Genomic DNA, 14,619 nt, shown 5'->3' with positions numbered 1-14,619 from the left:
TTTTGATTTTTTAGTCAGTGTAGTCCTTGGCCTGATTTCTAGTCCTCTTGTTATCCTGGTTGGCCTCCTCTGACTGTGTGCCAGTTCTCAATGTTGCTTCTGAAAGTGCCTAACTGAACCTAGAACTCTAGATGTGTTCTGATGAGTGCAGAATAAAGTGAAACTATGACCTCCCTTATTCTGGACTCTACATTCATAACTCAGCCCGAGTATATGTTAATCGGTGAAATACATACTAAGCTCTCTCAAGGTTCAAGGAAATGGGCTAGTTGGCACATTCTCAAAGGCTGAAACATTTAATGGGCCAAGTAGAGAGTGGAGGCTGTTCGAAATGTCGTCAATCATGTGACTGTGCCCTGAATTCCAGGTTACTTGACTCTAGGTTACAGAGCAGGCTTGTCCAACAAGAGGGAGAAAGTCCTAGACTTTTTTTCTACGCAAAGATTGGTAATGAGGTAGCACACACTTCCAGAAACACAAGGCAGAAGAAGTGATCCCAAAGACAGGATTAGCTAGTCTGTGTCACTTGTGATGATGGTCCAACTGGTCAGTCTTCCATGAATACCTAATCTGAAGTCGTATGACCTCTCTGTAGCCCCATATCAGATATGTATTCATCATATGAAACAATCCCTTGGATAATCAGAAGGAGTGGACTTTCCTCCCATTTCCCCCGGAAAATGCATGTAGACATAGCAATCACTAGAGTCAACCAAATAAGTGTTGTTTTTAACTACCATAACCCCACCACCACCAAATACACAAGAGAATAGAACCTAGCTAAAGAATAGAACCTATGCTCATTCAAAGAATATGTAAATTAATTGTTATTTCAATATAGACTGCAAAAGACAACAAATCTGCCATCCATTATTCCAAATAAAGATTCAAAGATCATTTCTTGACTAGGTATGGAGTGCCATAAGCATATGACTTAACTAACTCTTCTCCCCTGAGACAGCCTCTGGACCTTAAAACAAGTTACCCAGATGCCTACCTTTTGCACTCAATGCTCTGCTTTCTACATCCCACTGATAACTAATATGGAACTAGCATTTTATTAGAAACTCTAGCTCATTTTCACAAGTTACTTTTTAGATAGATTACCTCTCCCCTAACCATTCCAAACTTTTACAGATGATTTTTTAGCCTAAGTACAAGACTGCATGCTTACTCCCATCAAATTTCATCTTGTTAGTCTTAGCCCACCTTCCCAGAGTATGGACATCTAATTATGGATCCCCCTATGACATCCAGCATGTAAACTCTAATTTTCAGTTCCATGTCATTAGCAAATTTGATATCCATGCCATCTATGCATTTATTCAAGACATTACAGAGCAAAAGAAAGGATGGAGCACTCCACCAGAAACCTCCCTTTCATTTGACATACAACTATTAATCAGTGCTCATCAGGACCACTCAGTAAACCAATTCCAGATCCACTTAAGAGGGCTATCATTGAACTCATGTCTTTCCATCTTGTCCAAGATAATATTGGGAGAGGCTTTCTGAAGTCGCCTTTCTGAAATCCAGATCTAAAGTTACATAACATCCTCTGATCTCTTCTTCTAATAACCCTGTCAAAAAGAAAATGAGGTCAATCTGGAATGACTTGTTCCTAATGAAGTCATACCAGCTTTTTTTTTTTTTTTATGTTTTTTTTTAACATTTATTAATAATCATTTTTAACATGATTACATGTTTCATGCTCCTATTTTCCCCTTCACCCCCCGCACTCCCCCCACCCATGACCGACGCACTTTTCCACTGGTTTTGTCATGTGTCCTTGATCAAGACCAATTTCCCAATTGTTGGTAGTTGCATTGGTGTGGTAGTTTCGAGTCCACACCCTCAATCATGTCCGCCCCGACCCATGCGTTCAAGCAGTTGCTTTTCTTATATGTTTCCTCTCCTGCAGTCCTTCCTCTGAATGTGGGTAGCATCTTTACCATAAATCCCTCAGAATTGTCCTGGGTCATTGCATTGCTGCTGGTACAGAGGTCCATTACATTCAATTTTACCACAGTATNGTCATACCAGCTTTTAATGATTACCTCCTCCCTCTTTAAATGCTCCCAAGTCCATCCCATTAATAATCTATGCTAGCGTTTTACCAGGAATTGACCTCTTTTTCCCCCTGTGGAAAGCTAGGACATCTGTCCATCTCTAGTCCATCATTTCTTCTCACCTTCACCATAATTCCTAACAGCACTGACAGCCAGGCCTTTTCTAAGATGATGTGAGCCATTTTTATCTAACTTCCTTTACGATCACTAAAATTCTATATTCTAAAAAACTAAAATTATTGATGGAGGGCAACATTGATTGATAGGATGGAGAAACGGAATTAACTGCCCTCTATAATTCCCCATTATACAATGTGTGTATGTATATATATATATGTGTGTGTGTGTGTGTGTGTGTGTGTGTGTGCATTAGGTGTGTATGTATATACACTTACATATATACATGTATACACACATTTTATATATATGCATTTATATATATATATATAATATTTTTGTGTAATATGTATCTTTTCACTCTTGTTTATGATCTGCCTGGAAACTGACAGTTGAGTACAAGTGGATTTATGAATAGGATTGCACCTCAGCCTGGGGTCTAACTCTCCAGGCTTATTCACAAAGACCCTAAATCATTCTCCCGGAACAAATGGTTTTCAAGGGTTGTTTTAGAAAGAGAACAGAAATGCATTAGTACTTAGTGATCACATTCATTACTACATGAGGATAGCCCAGACACCACTCATTGTTTGAAAGTCCAAAGACCAAAAACAGATGACAGACCTAGCAAATTAATTTCCCACAACCAATTTCTCTCCTCTTAGCTGACTGGCCTCTTCCTGATGCTTCATCTTTCCTGCTTCTGTCAAGTCCTTTGTTACCATAGTCTCTGTGTTCTAAATTCTCCTCCTGATTACTTCCATTACGTCCATGTCACAAACTAATATGGCTATAACTTCCATGTGCATACCTCTTTAAAGGGCTTCCTCATCTCTGTCTCTTTGGATCACTTCCACCATTCACGTTGTCTCCCCCATCCTCAAGAAACCTTCACTTGATCTGTCCATTCCCAATAGTTTTCTTGCCTTTCATAGCTAAACTCATTAAGAAGGCTGTCTATAATCGATGCCTCCACTTCCTTTCCTCTGACTCTCTCCTTACCTCTTTTTAGTCTGCTTTTCATCTGTATTAGTCAACAGAAAACCTTGTCTCAAAGTTTTCATTGATATCTTAAATGCTAAATGGCATGACCTTTCTTTGAATTCTCATGCTTCTTGACCACTCTCTATATATGTAACCTTTGACATTCTCAGTCTCCTTCTCCTTGATATACTCTTCTTTCTAGGTTTCTGTGACACTGCTATCTCCTGATTCTACCCCAAAGTGTAGGAATGATTTTTCTCTCTCTCCTTCACTGGATTGTCACCCAGATCACACCAGAAAACCTTGGGTTTCCTCTTCAAACCTGAAATTTAGTACTTTCAGCTGCTTATTGGACATCTCAAACTGGATGACTCAGAGACTTCAAGTCCTATTGATTTCATCTTTGTAGCATCTCTCACATTTTCCTCCTGTCCTCAAACACTGTCACCAACTGAGTGTAGTAGGCCTCCATTGCTTCATGTCTGGTCTATTACTATAGCCTTCTGGCTTGTTTCTTGATGTCAGGGATCTTAACCTGAAGTCTGACTGCTTTTTTTTAAAACCCTTACCTTCCATCCTGGAGTCAATCCTGTGTATTGGCTCCAGGGCAGAAGAGTGGTAAGGGCTTGGGGGTTAAGTCACTTGCCCAGAGTCACACAGCTGGGAAGTGTCTGAGGTCACATTTGAACCCAGGACCTCCCATCTCTGGGCCTGGGTCTTAAGCCACTGAGCCACCCCGCTGCCCCCCTAACTGCTTTTTAAAATGCAGGATACCCCCTGTTTTAATAACACATTAAAATTACAATAAGACTTTTGGAACATGTATTTTTTGTCACTTTATTTTTTTTATTTTTTAGAAAAATTTTTCATGGTTACATGATTCATGTTCCTACTTTCCCCTTCACCCCCCTAAAGACCTCCCCCCATAGCTGATGCGCATTTCCACTGGTTTTAACATGTGTCATCAATCAAGACTTATTTATATATTATTGATAGTTACATTGGTGTAGTTGGAACATGTATTTTGATAAAACTATTTGAGCATAATTGATTTTTTTGTAATACTTTTTTTGTTCATTTAAAAACATTATTCTGAGGTGGGTTCCATAGGCTTCATCAGATACCAAAGGTGTCCTTGGTACCACAGAGGTTACAAACTCTGACCTTAGAAAAATGCTTGGTGAGGAAATGATGAGCTGGAGCTGAGAAAGGTACACACTCATATACAACAGCTGGCATGTGCTGAAGCCTTCTGAAAGAGTTCACATTTGATCTTGTCTCCTAATAAATATTTTATAGCTGAGGCAGCTAGGTGGCTCAGTGGATAGAGAGCCATGTCTGGAGTCAAGAGGTCCTGGGTTCAAATCTAGTCTCAGACGCTTACTTGTGACTCTGAGCAAGTCACTTAATCCCAATTGCCAAGCCCTTACTGCTCTTCTGCCTTAGAACCAACTGGTGCTTAAACAAAAGGCAAGGCCTTTTTTTAAAAGAATATTTTGTACCTTCAGAGGTATGACCAGACAAAGTATCAAATTTCTTCACAGATTGCATCTTGGTTCACCTTATACCTCAAATCCATGTTCCATATGTTATTTGGAGAGTCTTTGGCAGCAAGGAGACAGTGAGAGGTACAAAAGGGCTTAAAGTTCAAAGTTAGCCTGGAGAAGCAAACCAAGGACTCTCTCCTTCAGAACAAGATAACTCAGCTAGTCCTCTAAGGAGGGGATGGGGTCATAATTTAATATTTGGCTTCTTTCCTTTCCAACTAGGTATTCCTTAAGAGTGACCGGGTGGCCCGAATGGTCCAGAGTGGTGGGTGCTCAGCCAATGACTCCAGGGAGGTCTTCAAGAAGCACATAGAAAAGAGGGTGCGTAGCCTTCCAGAAATTGATGGTCTCAGCAAGGAGACAGTGTTAAGCTCCTGGATGGCCAAATTTGATGCCATTTACCGTGGAGAGGAAGATCCTCGGAAGCAACAGGCCCGAATGACTGCCAGTGCGGCCTCTGAGCTAATCCTGAGCAAGGAGCAGCTCTATGAAATGTTTCAGAACATCCTGGGAATCAAGAAGTTTGAACACCAGCTCCTGTACAATGCCTGTCAGGTAAGATGTCTCACCTGTCCCACTTCCAACTGCAGGACTGCTCATGTTTCTTTCAGACGCTTCAAGAAAGGTGACATGGCACACCACTGGGTGATGGCCAGCTGCCTACCAAAGTGTTGCATCAGAGAATAATGTGTCCATGCTGAAACTCCATCCTGGAAACCATGGGTCAAATTACAGTGGTCATGACCAAAGGGGTACTCACCTGGAGCCATCAAGTAGTGTCACATTTCTAATAATTATTACTAAATAGGTATTACACTACTATAGGTTAGCAAATTGGATCAGTATCCTCTAAATGTAAGGAACCTGGAGCAAAACCTTCGTTACCTTGCCCTGGTTGCCACTGTGTATAAATGTGTTATATTATTCTTGTTTTGGTTCACTCCAATCAGTAGGTCAAAAATGGTACCTGTAGCTACAGCTTTCAATTAATTAGAGAAGGGATGATCACTAGTAATAGGATAGTTTTCATCTATCCAGGTACGCTCCTCTAAAAGTACATCAACGAAAATCAGTCTAGCCCCATATTTGAATTTCAGAAGTTTCTGAAACTTGTTCTGGCTATAAGTTCTAGTTTAATTGGCTTTTGCCACCAAACTACAGAGCGCCTGAGGTAAGGTATTCTTTCAGGCCTTGGTACTCCTTAGGAAGGCAGCAAAAACTACTTGCAACTAGAATTTCATGGCCAACAATGTCGATGCATTTCAGGAATGGTAATAATATGTGCATCGTTTGGAGTGTAAGGTTACTGATATCAATGTACTAGACCAAAAATGGGACTTCTTATTTTGCCAGATGATTTTTAGAGTGCTTCTTTCCAAACCTGGGACTCCAGGTGATTTCCCTTTCTCAATAGCAATGATGTGACTGTCCAAGAAATTCTCAATATCAAACAAATCTTAAATTATTTTGATTTGCAAAGTAAATAAATATTTGCCACAAAGCACTTTTATAGTGGGAGAGGTATTTTTTCAAATTATTGATGTTCTTTTTTATATCAATTTTATTTCTCTTATGCTCTCTCCCTTCCTGTCTCTGGAGCTATCTATTATAACATTAAAAAAAAGAAGGGAAAATACTTCAGCAAAGCTAACCCTTTCGAATTTTAATCCAACTTAATACACAGTGTTTCACAGCCCAACTTCCTCAAAGAAGCAAGAGAAGTGTCTTCTCATATCTTCTCTTCAAAGCTGTTTGATTATCATTTGTAATTTTTTTCTTTTGTTTTTATATCATCTACATTTTCCAGTGTTTCCCTTCTCGTTATCTTCTCCTAGAGAGCCATAAAAGAATAGCAAAAAATAAATAAGAGGAAGAAAGAAATTGGCCAAACTAAATTATGGTTAAAATGTGGGGTTATAGGCAATGTCTCATAGCTCTTTTCCCCTTCTATGCAAAAAAATTAGGAAGTAAGGAGGTCCCACCTCATTTCTTTTCTTTAGGATGAAGCCTGTTTATTCTAAATTCACAACATCCAAAGTCAATTATTTTCTTCTTGTTGTTTACATTATATGGATGTTGTTTACATCAATAGTTGTAGCCATTGGTTACATTATTTTCCTTATTCTACTTAACTGTTTCCCATCAGTTCATGTAATCATCCAATCCTTTCCTTTATTGATCCTTTTCTTAAATTCTTATGGCACAGTAAAATTCAATTACTATCATATTTTAGTCATTCTGTAGTTGATACAAATCTACTTTATGTCTAGTTTTTTACTACTATAAATGGACATCTTATAAATATTTTGGAGTGCATGGGATCTAACTTTTATCTTTAATTTTCCTATAGTATTTGAGGATGTTATTTAAAAATATTTTAGTGATGCATTTTAAATGCCACAATCATATTTCAAAAACGCTTTCCCTGCAACTTCTCTTAAAATAAAATTAAAAGGGGGGGGCAACTAGGTGGTTTAGTAAATAGTGAGTCAGGCCTAGAGATGGGAGCTCCTGGATTCAAATCTAGCATCAGATACTTCTTAACTGTGGGCAAGCCATTTAGTGCCCATTGCCTAAACCTTACTGCTCTTCTGCCTTAGTACCAATACTTGGGATTCATTCTAAGACAGAAGGTAAGGGTTATAAAAAACAATTAAAATTTTTTAAACAAAAACATATGATACTGAGATATAGTGTATTATATCTTGACTGAGAAGAGAAAATGTATTCTAATACACAATGGATATTAATACCTGCATTTGATTTGTGTTCTATTGTTCTTTGGCGTTTTCCTCATTTGAATTATTGTAATAATTTTATCTTTCATGGAATAAGACTATATGGCAAAATCTAAGCAATGGAGGGAGACAGCTAGATGGTGCCATGGTTAGAGTGCCAGACCTGGAGTCAGGAATACTCTTTTTAAGCTCAAATATGGCCTCAGACAATTACTAGGTATGTGACCCTGGATAAGTCAATTAACCTCATTTGTCTAAGTTTCCTTTATCTGTCAAATGAGCTGGAGAAGAAATTGTGAACAGCTGCAGTATCTTTGCGAAGAAAACCCTAAATAGGGTCCCAAAGGGTCAGTCACAACTGAAAAACGGCACAGCAAACAATGGAGTATCAAAATTCTGAGAAGGAATTCAGATCACTATTCTATTCTATCCTTGGAGAGAAGACTGGGATATTCAAATGTCTTCATCATGCAAGGAATAAAATAACTTGATTGGATACTTTTCCTTCTTCTTACAATGATTCATCATGTATATAGATGGATTTTGTTTCAATCCATAATTTTGCTTGAATGTTAACATCATTAGGATGATTCCACTGATGTGCCACTATGACTTTGGTCTTTTTTCAGCTTCATACATCTTTTGAGACAGGGAGATTATATGTCAAGGCCATTTTTCTAATTTTCTCCTCAAAAAAGAAAAGTGGGGCATAAAATTTCATTTCTTTTCTTCTTACTATCTTTCCTGTGAGGTGAAAAAGATAACAATGAAAAAGAATCTGATAATTTGAATAATACATCTTTTTTCCCCCAGAATAACTTTTCCCCTCAGCCAAGAGTGGAAAGAAGATTGAGGAAAGCACAGATTAGATAGGAACACAGAAGGGCACTTAGAATTATGCTTCAGAGCCATTACTTTAGGTTCATTGTCTATAGTTTTCAGATAAATCAGTGAAGGAAAACCAAAAGGAAGTGGAGGATGTTCAGAGCACATCCTTAATATCTGAGAAGGACTTGGAAAGAAGCTACCATGGCTTCTCTCTCCCAAATTGTCCCTTGGTGCCACTCTCAAAGAGAGATTAATAGGTTGGGTGTATTATTTTTTTTAAAGATTGGAAGATTGGTAAGGGTGGGCAGTGGGAGTCAAGTGACTTGCCCAGGGTCACACAGCTGGGAAGTGGCTGAGGCCGGGTTTGAACCTAGGACCTCCTGTCTCTAGGCCTGACTCTCACTCCACTGAGCTACCCAGCTGCCCCCGGTTGGGTGTATTATTAACCTGACTTCATTAAACACTTTTGTCTTCAGGGTTTTTTAATGGAATATATCTTCTGAATATGTACAATAGTCTTTACTGAGTAGAGGGTATTATTGAGCAGTAATATGGTTCAGACTCCCCTAATCCCAGAGCTAAAAGGGATCTCAGGAGTCATCTAATCTAACCAGTACCTGTATAAGCCCCTTCATCATCATTATCATAATTATTATCATTATCATCACCATTACCATCACAACAATAGCTCACATTTCTATAGCATTCATCTTGTTTGATCCTCTTAACAACCCTACATGGTGGACACTATTAATTATCCCCATTTTACAAATCTCTTTTACAAAGCACTTGATTGACCACATTTTGGTACATGATTATGACACCAAAAAGATCAGCAGACATGAAAGAATACAAACCTGATGTTTGGGGCTTTTAGCTGGTAAAGTGGAAGATCCCTTCCTGGTCTGTGTTTCTCTGGTGCTTGACCAGAGACCTGACTATTTGATTAGTCCAGTTTCTCTCTTAGACAGCCTCTTTCAAGGTCTGTTTTGATCCCAGCGAAGACAAAGCCTAACCAAATGAGTCTTTCTCTTTCTAATCTCTCTCCCTTCCATTCCTCACTTTGACATAGCTATCCAAATAATACGGCTGGCTATTCCATTCCATGCTTAAGAAACTTCCCTGCCTCCTTATTACTTCTTGGATCAAAGAAAGTCTCCCCTCTGATATTTAAAGTCCTTTCAACTTAGTTACCACCTATCACTTCAGACTAGTATCACATGATTCACTTTTATGCACTCTACATTCCAGCCAAGTTGACTGAATTGCTATTTCCCATTCTGTTTCTCATCTCCATGGACTTCAGAGGGAATCTAGTCCAACCCATTCATTGTTTTTGTTTCATTATTTTTTGTTTACTTTTGTTTTAGCAGTCCAAGGTGGTTAAATGACTGGCCCACTGACACATAGGTGATGTCCAAAGTAGAATTTGTATCCAAGCCCTTACTTTACTTTTAGTGCTTTTTCCCTTCTGTAGCACCACAGAGGCTAGAGCAGTGGACTTAGAATCAGGATGATGTGAGTTCAAGTTCCATCATACATACTAGGTGTACATATTGATCTGTCTACCTCAGTTTTCTTATCTGTGAAATCTGCCTCCCACGGTTGCTGTTAGGATCAAATGAAATGTTTGTAAAGCACTTTGAAAACCTTAAAACACTATTTAAAATTTGGCTATTATTATCATTCCATTACTTCTCTTCTTCTGCACCTTCTCCACTTTGACAAACATCTTTCTCCCCTTGCTCTCTAAGGACTATCAAGTTAGGCAGCCTAGGACAGAAAGATGTTGACTCACTTGGTTGCTCTTTGTCCATAGGCCAGTGATCTCTATGTGATATTCAGGATGAAGCATGACTTCCTCAGTTACCCTGTAATTATTGACTTGAAATTATATATTGAGATACATCCATGCAGTCTACACTTAGCCTACCATATGGTGACAAAGGAGCTATCCAGCCACAAAATGCTGATGCAGGACTAAAAGTAGAGAGAAAGAATAGTTCATTCTTCCTTGACCAGAATCAGTGCTCTTATTGTTCTTGATGTTTTTCCCCTGAAATTCTAAGGATCTTAGACCTAGGAAAGGTCTCAGAGATCATCTGGTTCAACCCCATCTCTTTGCAGATGATAGAATTGAATTTATAACAATAGAAGAGGTAAGCAATATGGTGTAATGACTGGAAGACCAATCTTGGAGCCTAGAAGACCTACCTCTGACACATACCAGATGTGTAATTATGGCCAATTCTCTAAACTTCTCAGGAACTCCCAGGCAACACTTGGAGACTTTTAACGTACAGATGAGTTGCTGATCTGCATTTTGGAGGAGAAAATTTCCATGGCCAGATTCACCCCACACTGTTAAAAATCACAGGTCCACATGAGAGGGGACAGGTGGGGGTAGGAGGAAGAACAAAAATATATGATTAATTTTATCTGTAAAAATGAGATAATAATAATAACTTCCTCCCAGGTTTGTTAAAAACATAAAATGAGATGATATTTGTAAAATATTTTATAAACACATCATATGTATATATTCATATGTACTCACATATATGTACATACAGATAGGGGAATAAGTATATATAAATGCTAGCTATTTTTATTGTTGCTATTGTTGGCGGTGATCTTTTCTACTCTTCTCCTGTGTAACACTGGCTGAACCAATTGTTATTTCATTTCTTCATTGATTTCCCAGAATTCAGAACCTATTGCTTTGGGAAATTCTTCCAGGAACTGCGATCCATGTAGGTTGGTGTCACAGGGTGTAACAGATGGTGTGTGTTTGCTGAACAATGGCTTCCAGGAGGCTCCTGCTCATTATTGATCTATTGCTTCCTGAACAATGGGTGTTTGTTTGAAAAGCTAAGGAGAAAGGGCAAGCACTGCCTGAGGATTTCCACAGGGAACTTTTTTTAAGGGAGTATAGGGTGCTTTTTAAAACAACAGCCTAAGCATGTGTTGTTGCCCTAAAATAAGGTCCTTGGAAGTAATTGGAGACATTTAGAATAAAGAAGAAAAGAACGGGAGCAGCGGAGAATCATGGTAGTTTTCTTCCATTACATAAAAAGTGTCATGGGAAAGAGGAATTAGACTTGCTCTGCTTGGGCCCAGAGGGCTGTAGTAGGCACAGTGGGTAGTAATTTGCAAATAAATACACTTTGATCTATACAAAACAAACATTTTCTCAGAACTATCTATATTTCTGCCCTGGAACACAAATAAAATTGACTCCAACACCAAAAGACAGAACTTTATATGGAGGAGAGAATGTTAACAACTGCCTTCTGAGTATGGGAAACTACTACCATGCTGCTACTACTACTACTCAATGAACAAAAGCAACAGTTGATATTTTTAAGTTTCCTCACCATTTTATCTGCATTATCTCCTCAGAACCTTGTAAGAACCCTGTGAGATGTTGCTATACCCATTTTAGAGAACAGGGCATTAAAAATACAGAGAGTTCACAGAATGATTTGTGTAAGGTCTATACTAGTAAATGGTGGAGAGCTATGTGGAACTCAAAACTACATGTCTGAATCTAAATGTTTTTCTCCTTCCAAGATACCATATTCGGTCTATGAGAAATAAACCCTAATTATTGCTATCCTATTTCCTAGAGAAGATCTATAGAATCTTGTCACCCTTAGAGCTATTTATCTAAGGGACATAAAACCCTCAACAAAGACAGTTGAGAAGCAAAAAAAAAAAAAAAAAAAGAAAGGGGGTTGGCTATGTGTTGAGAAACCAAAACAAAATAACTCTCTTCCCCCCCAAGGAGCTCACATACTATTGAGGGGTGTGAAGAATGAGGTCCTTATAAGCTATATATAATGAAGAGATGGAAAATAATCCCAAAAGGGAAGGCACTGGCCCATGGGGGACCTGGAAAGTCCTCCCTCCAAAATAGGGATTGAGCTGAGTGGAGCCAGGAAAATTAAGAGGCTGAAATGAGGAAGGAGAGCATTGGGGAGGCCATTGGAATGTCAAAAGGTACAGGGGTGAGTGTTGTCTTTTGAAAAAGGGAAAAAACGGGGAAAGTGGGTAAGAAATAATAAGCCAGTGCTTCTGGAAATCAAAGGTTGTAGCTAGATAATAAAGTAAAAGAAAACAGGAAAGTTGGAAAGGGTTAGGTGGGTGAAGAGCTTTCACTGTCCAACAGGATTTATATTTGGTCCTAGAGGTGATAGTTAATCACTGGAGTTTATTGAATAGGGATGTGACATTTTTAGATCTAAGATCTAGGAAAAATAAAATAGAACAATAGTTTAGTAGATACTGTGGAAGCCATCTCTCCAAACCCTTTGTCGTATGGACAAGGAAGCTGAGGCCCAGGGACATGTAGTAATGTACCACCAAGTTTGTTGATATTTTGCTATATGAGTCGTGTTTGACTCTTCATGACCCATTTGGAGTTTTTCTGGCAATAATCTGGAGTGGTTTGTCATTTTCTTTTTTTTTACAGGTGAGGAAACTGAGGCAAATTGGGTTAAGTGACTTGCCGAGGGTAACAAGGCTGGAAAGTGTCTGAAGCCAGATTTGACCTTAGGAAGATGAGTCTTCCTGACTTCAGGCCCTCTGTTTATCACTCTACCTACCCAGTCAGGTTTACACAGGGAATAAATATCAGAGGCAGGATTCAAAGCTGGGTCTCTCAGCTCCAAATCTAGCACTTGTCACAATGTGATGCGGTATTTTATTTTCATCCAAATAAAAAGAAGACCCTCCTGGCAGGTGATTGAAAAGGTCAGTAAAGAAATGAGAAGTCAGAGAAACAAGGGGGTCATTCTGGATAATAAATTTTTATGCTTTATGATTCCAATCATGAGATAACTCCAGGACCCATTGAATTGGGGATGAGCTGGTGGTCTTAAGTCATTCCCCTCCTGGGACACACTTTAATTTCCTTACCCTATAAAGGTACAGGATGAGTGAGGTTTAGCTGCCCCATAAAGTCAGCCTGCTGTCATAGCTGAGAAAGATGAGAGGCCTTGCTGGATGAGGCCGGTAGCACAGATGTGAGGAGGCCCACTTTTTCATTTTCCAGAGTGATGATTTTTCTGTCTCCAGCAAGGTTTTTCTAGTGGTTTTATCAGTTCTTCCTTCAACACCTGGCCAAATATTCCTAGCTAACTGCACCTGCTGTTCATGATAAGCTAACAGTAATGGAATAGCTAATTTGAGAAATGGTGGGCATCGTGCTCCCAAGGCCCAGGGAATTGGACCTCTCTCTACATCCTTTAGCACACAGATACAGGAACCTTAGCAATCTGTTTCTTGGGCTGCTAAAGGGAATCCATTAATGTTTTGTTTCATTCTGGCCCTTTCATGGGCAGTGAACCACAAAATTGCAATCAGAGGTATTAAAGAGGTATATTTCAGCAGGAAGAGGTGACAGCCGCAGGATTATTTTCTAATGTTTGCTACCTTTAACATAATGATAGGATCAGTTATAAACTGCCTTTTTCTGGCCTTGAAAATAGAGGCAAGTGTCATCTCCTGTTTCAGCTGCCCAGCTTGCTCATGGTGTTTCTGCAGCTGATAAAGGGGCATGATGCTGTGTGCCTTCTTCCCCTCCCCATCATCCCCACATTCAGCCTCGTGTTTCCCTAATTCTTTGGCTTCTTACCAGACTAATCTCAATTAACCAGAATGTTCCAGAAGCCAGATGTTCACAGGAGACAATATTTGTAAGGTTCTTAAGGTGGTGTGTAACAAATGTGCCCTCTCTTTTCTCTCTTATGTGCCTTCTTATTCACTTGTTGTCTTTTCCATTAGAATGTGAACTCCCTAAGGTGATGGCTGGTTGACGTTTTTGTTGTATCTGCTGTGTTTAGCACAGGAGCCTGCAAGTAATAAATGCTTAGGACATGCTAAAGTGAAATGACTGGGGTTCTAGTTGGCTGTATTGTCTGTATCTGCTGGTCCAGGTTCCTCACAGGGAAGATAAGAGAAATACCTAAGTGCTAACCTCATAGAGTTGTTGGGAGGATAAGGGATAAGGTATGAATGGACTCCCTCCTCACCTCTGCATTGTAGATTCCTCACCTTGTTTCAAACACATCTCAGGTGCTACTTATTTGGTAATGTCTAATATGTCTGAATCAGGGCAATGCTGAGGGACTTATGAGAAAGAATTCTATCCGCATCTGGAGAAAGAACTGTGGGAATAGAAATGCAGAAGAAAACAGTTGATTTATCACTTATTTATATGGGTACAGGATTGGGGATTTGGGTTTTAACAGGTTATTATAAAAATGAATAATATGGAAATGGGTATTGAGTGATAATATGTGTATAACCCAGTCGAATGCTGGTCAGCTCCAG

The 14,619-nt window shown here is 39.2% G+C and overlaps 1 protein-coding gene across 1 annotated transcript in view; it reads left to right on the top strand.

The window, feature by feature from the left end:
* The window catches only part of CADPS (calcium dependent secretion activator), a 477,787-nt gene that overhangs the window by 9,135 nt on the left and 454,033 nt on the right, over positions 1-14,619 (top strand). Inside the window, exon 3 of the mRNA XM_044675693.1 lies at positions 4,940-5,272. Coding sequence (XP_044531628.1) covers positions 4,940-5,272 — 333 coding nt within the window. The remainder of the gene's footprint in view (positions 1-4,939; positions 5,273-14,619) is intronic.

The sequence above is a fragment of the Gracilinanus agilis genome, chromosome 1, assembly GCF_016433145.1.
Source record: "Gracilinanus agilis isolate LMUSP501 chromosome 1, AgileGrace, whole genome shotgun sequence".
Classification (NCBI taxonomy): Eukaryota; Metazoa; Chordata; class Mammalia; order Didelphimorphia; family Didelphidae; genus Gracilinanus; species Gracilinanus agilis.
This window is presented reverse-complemented; position numbering and strand designations above follow the sequence as displayed.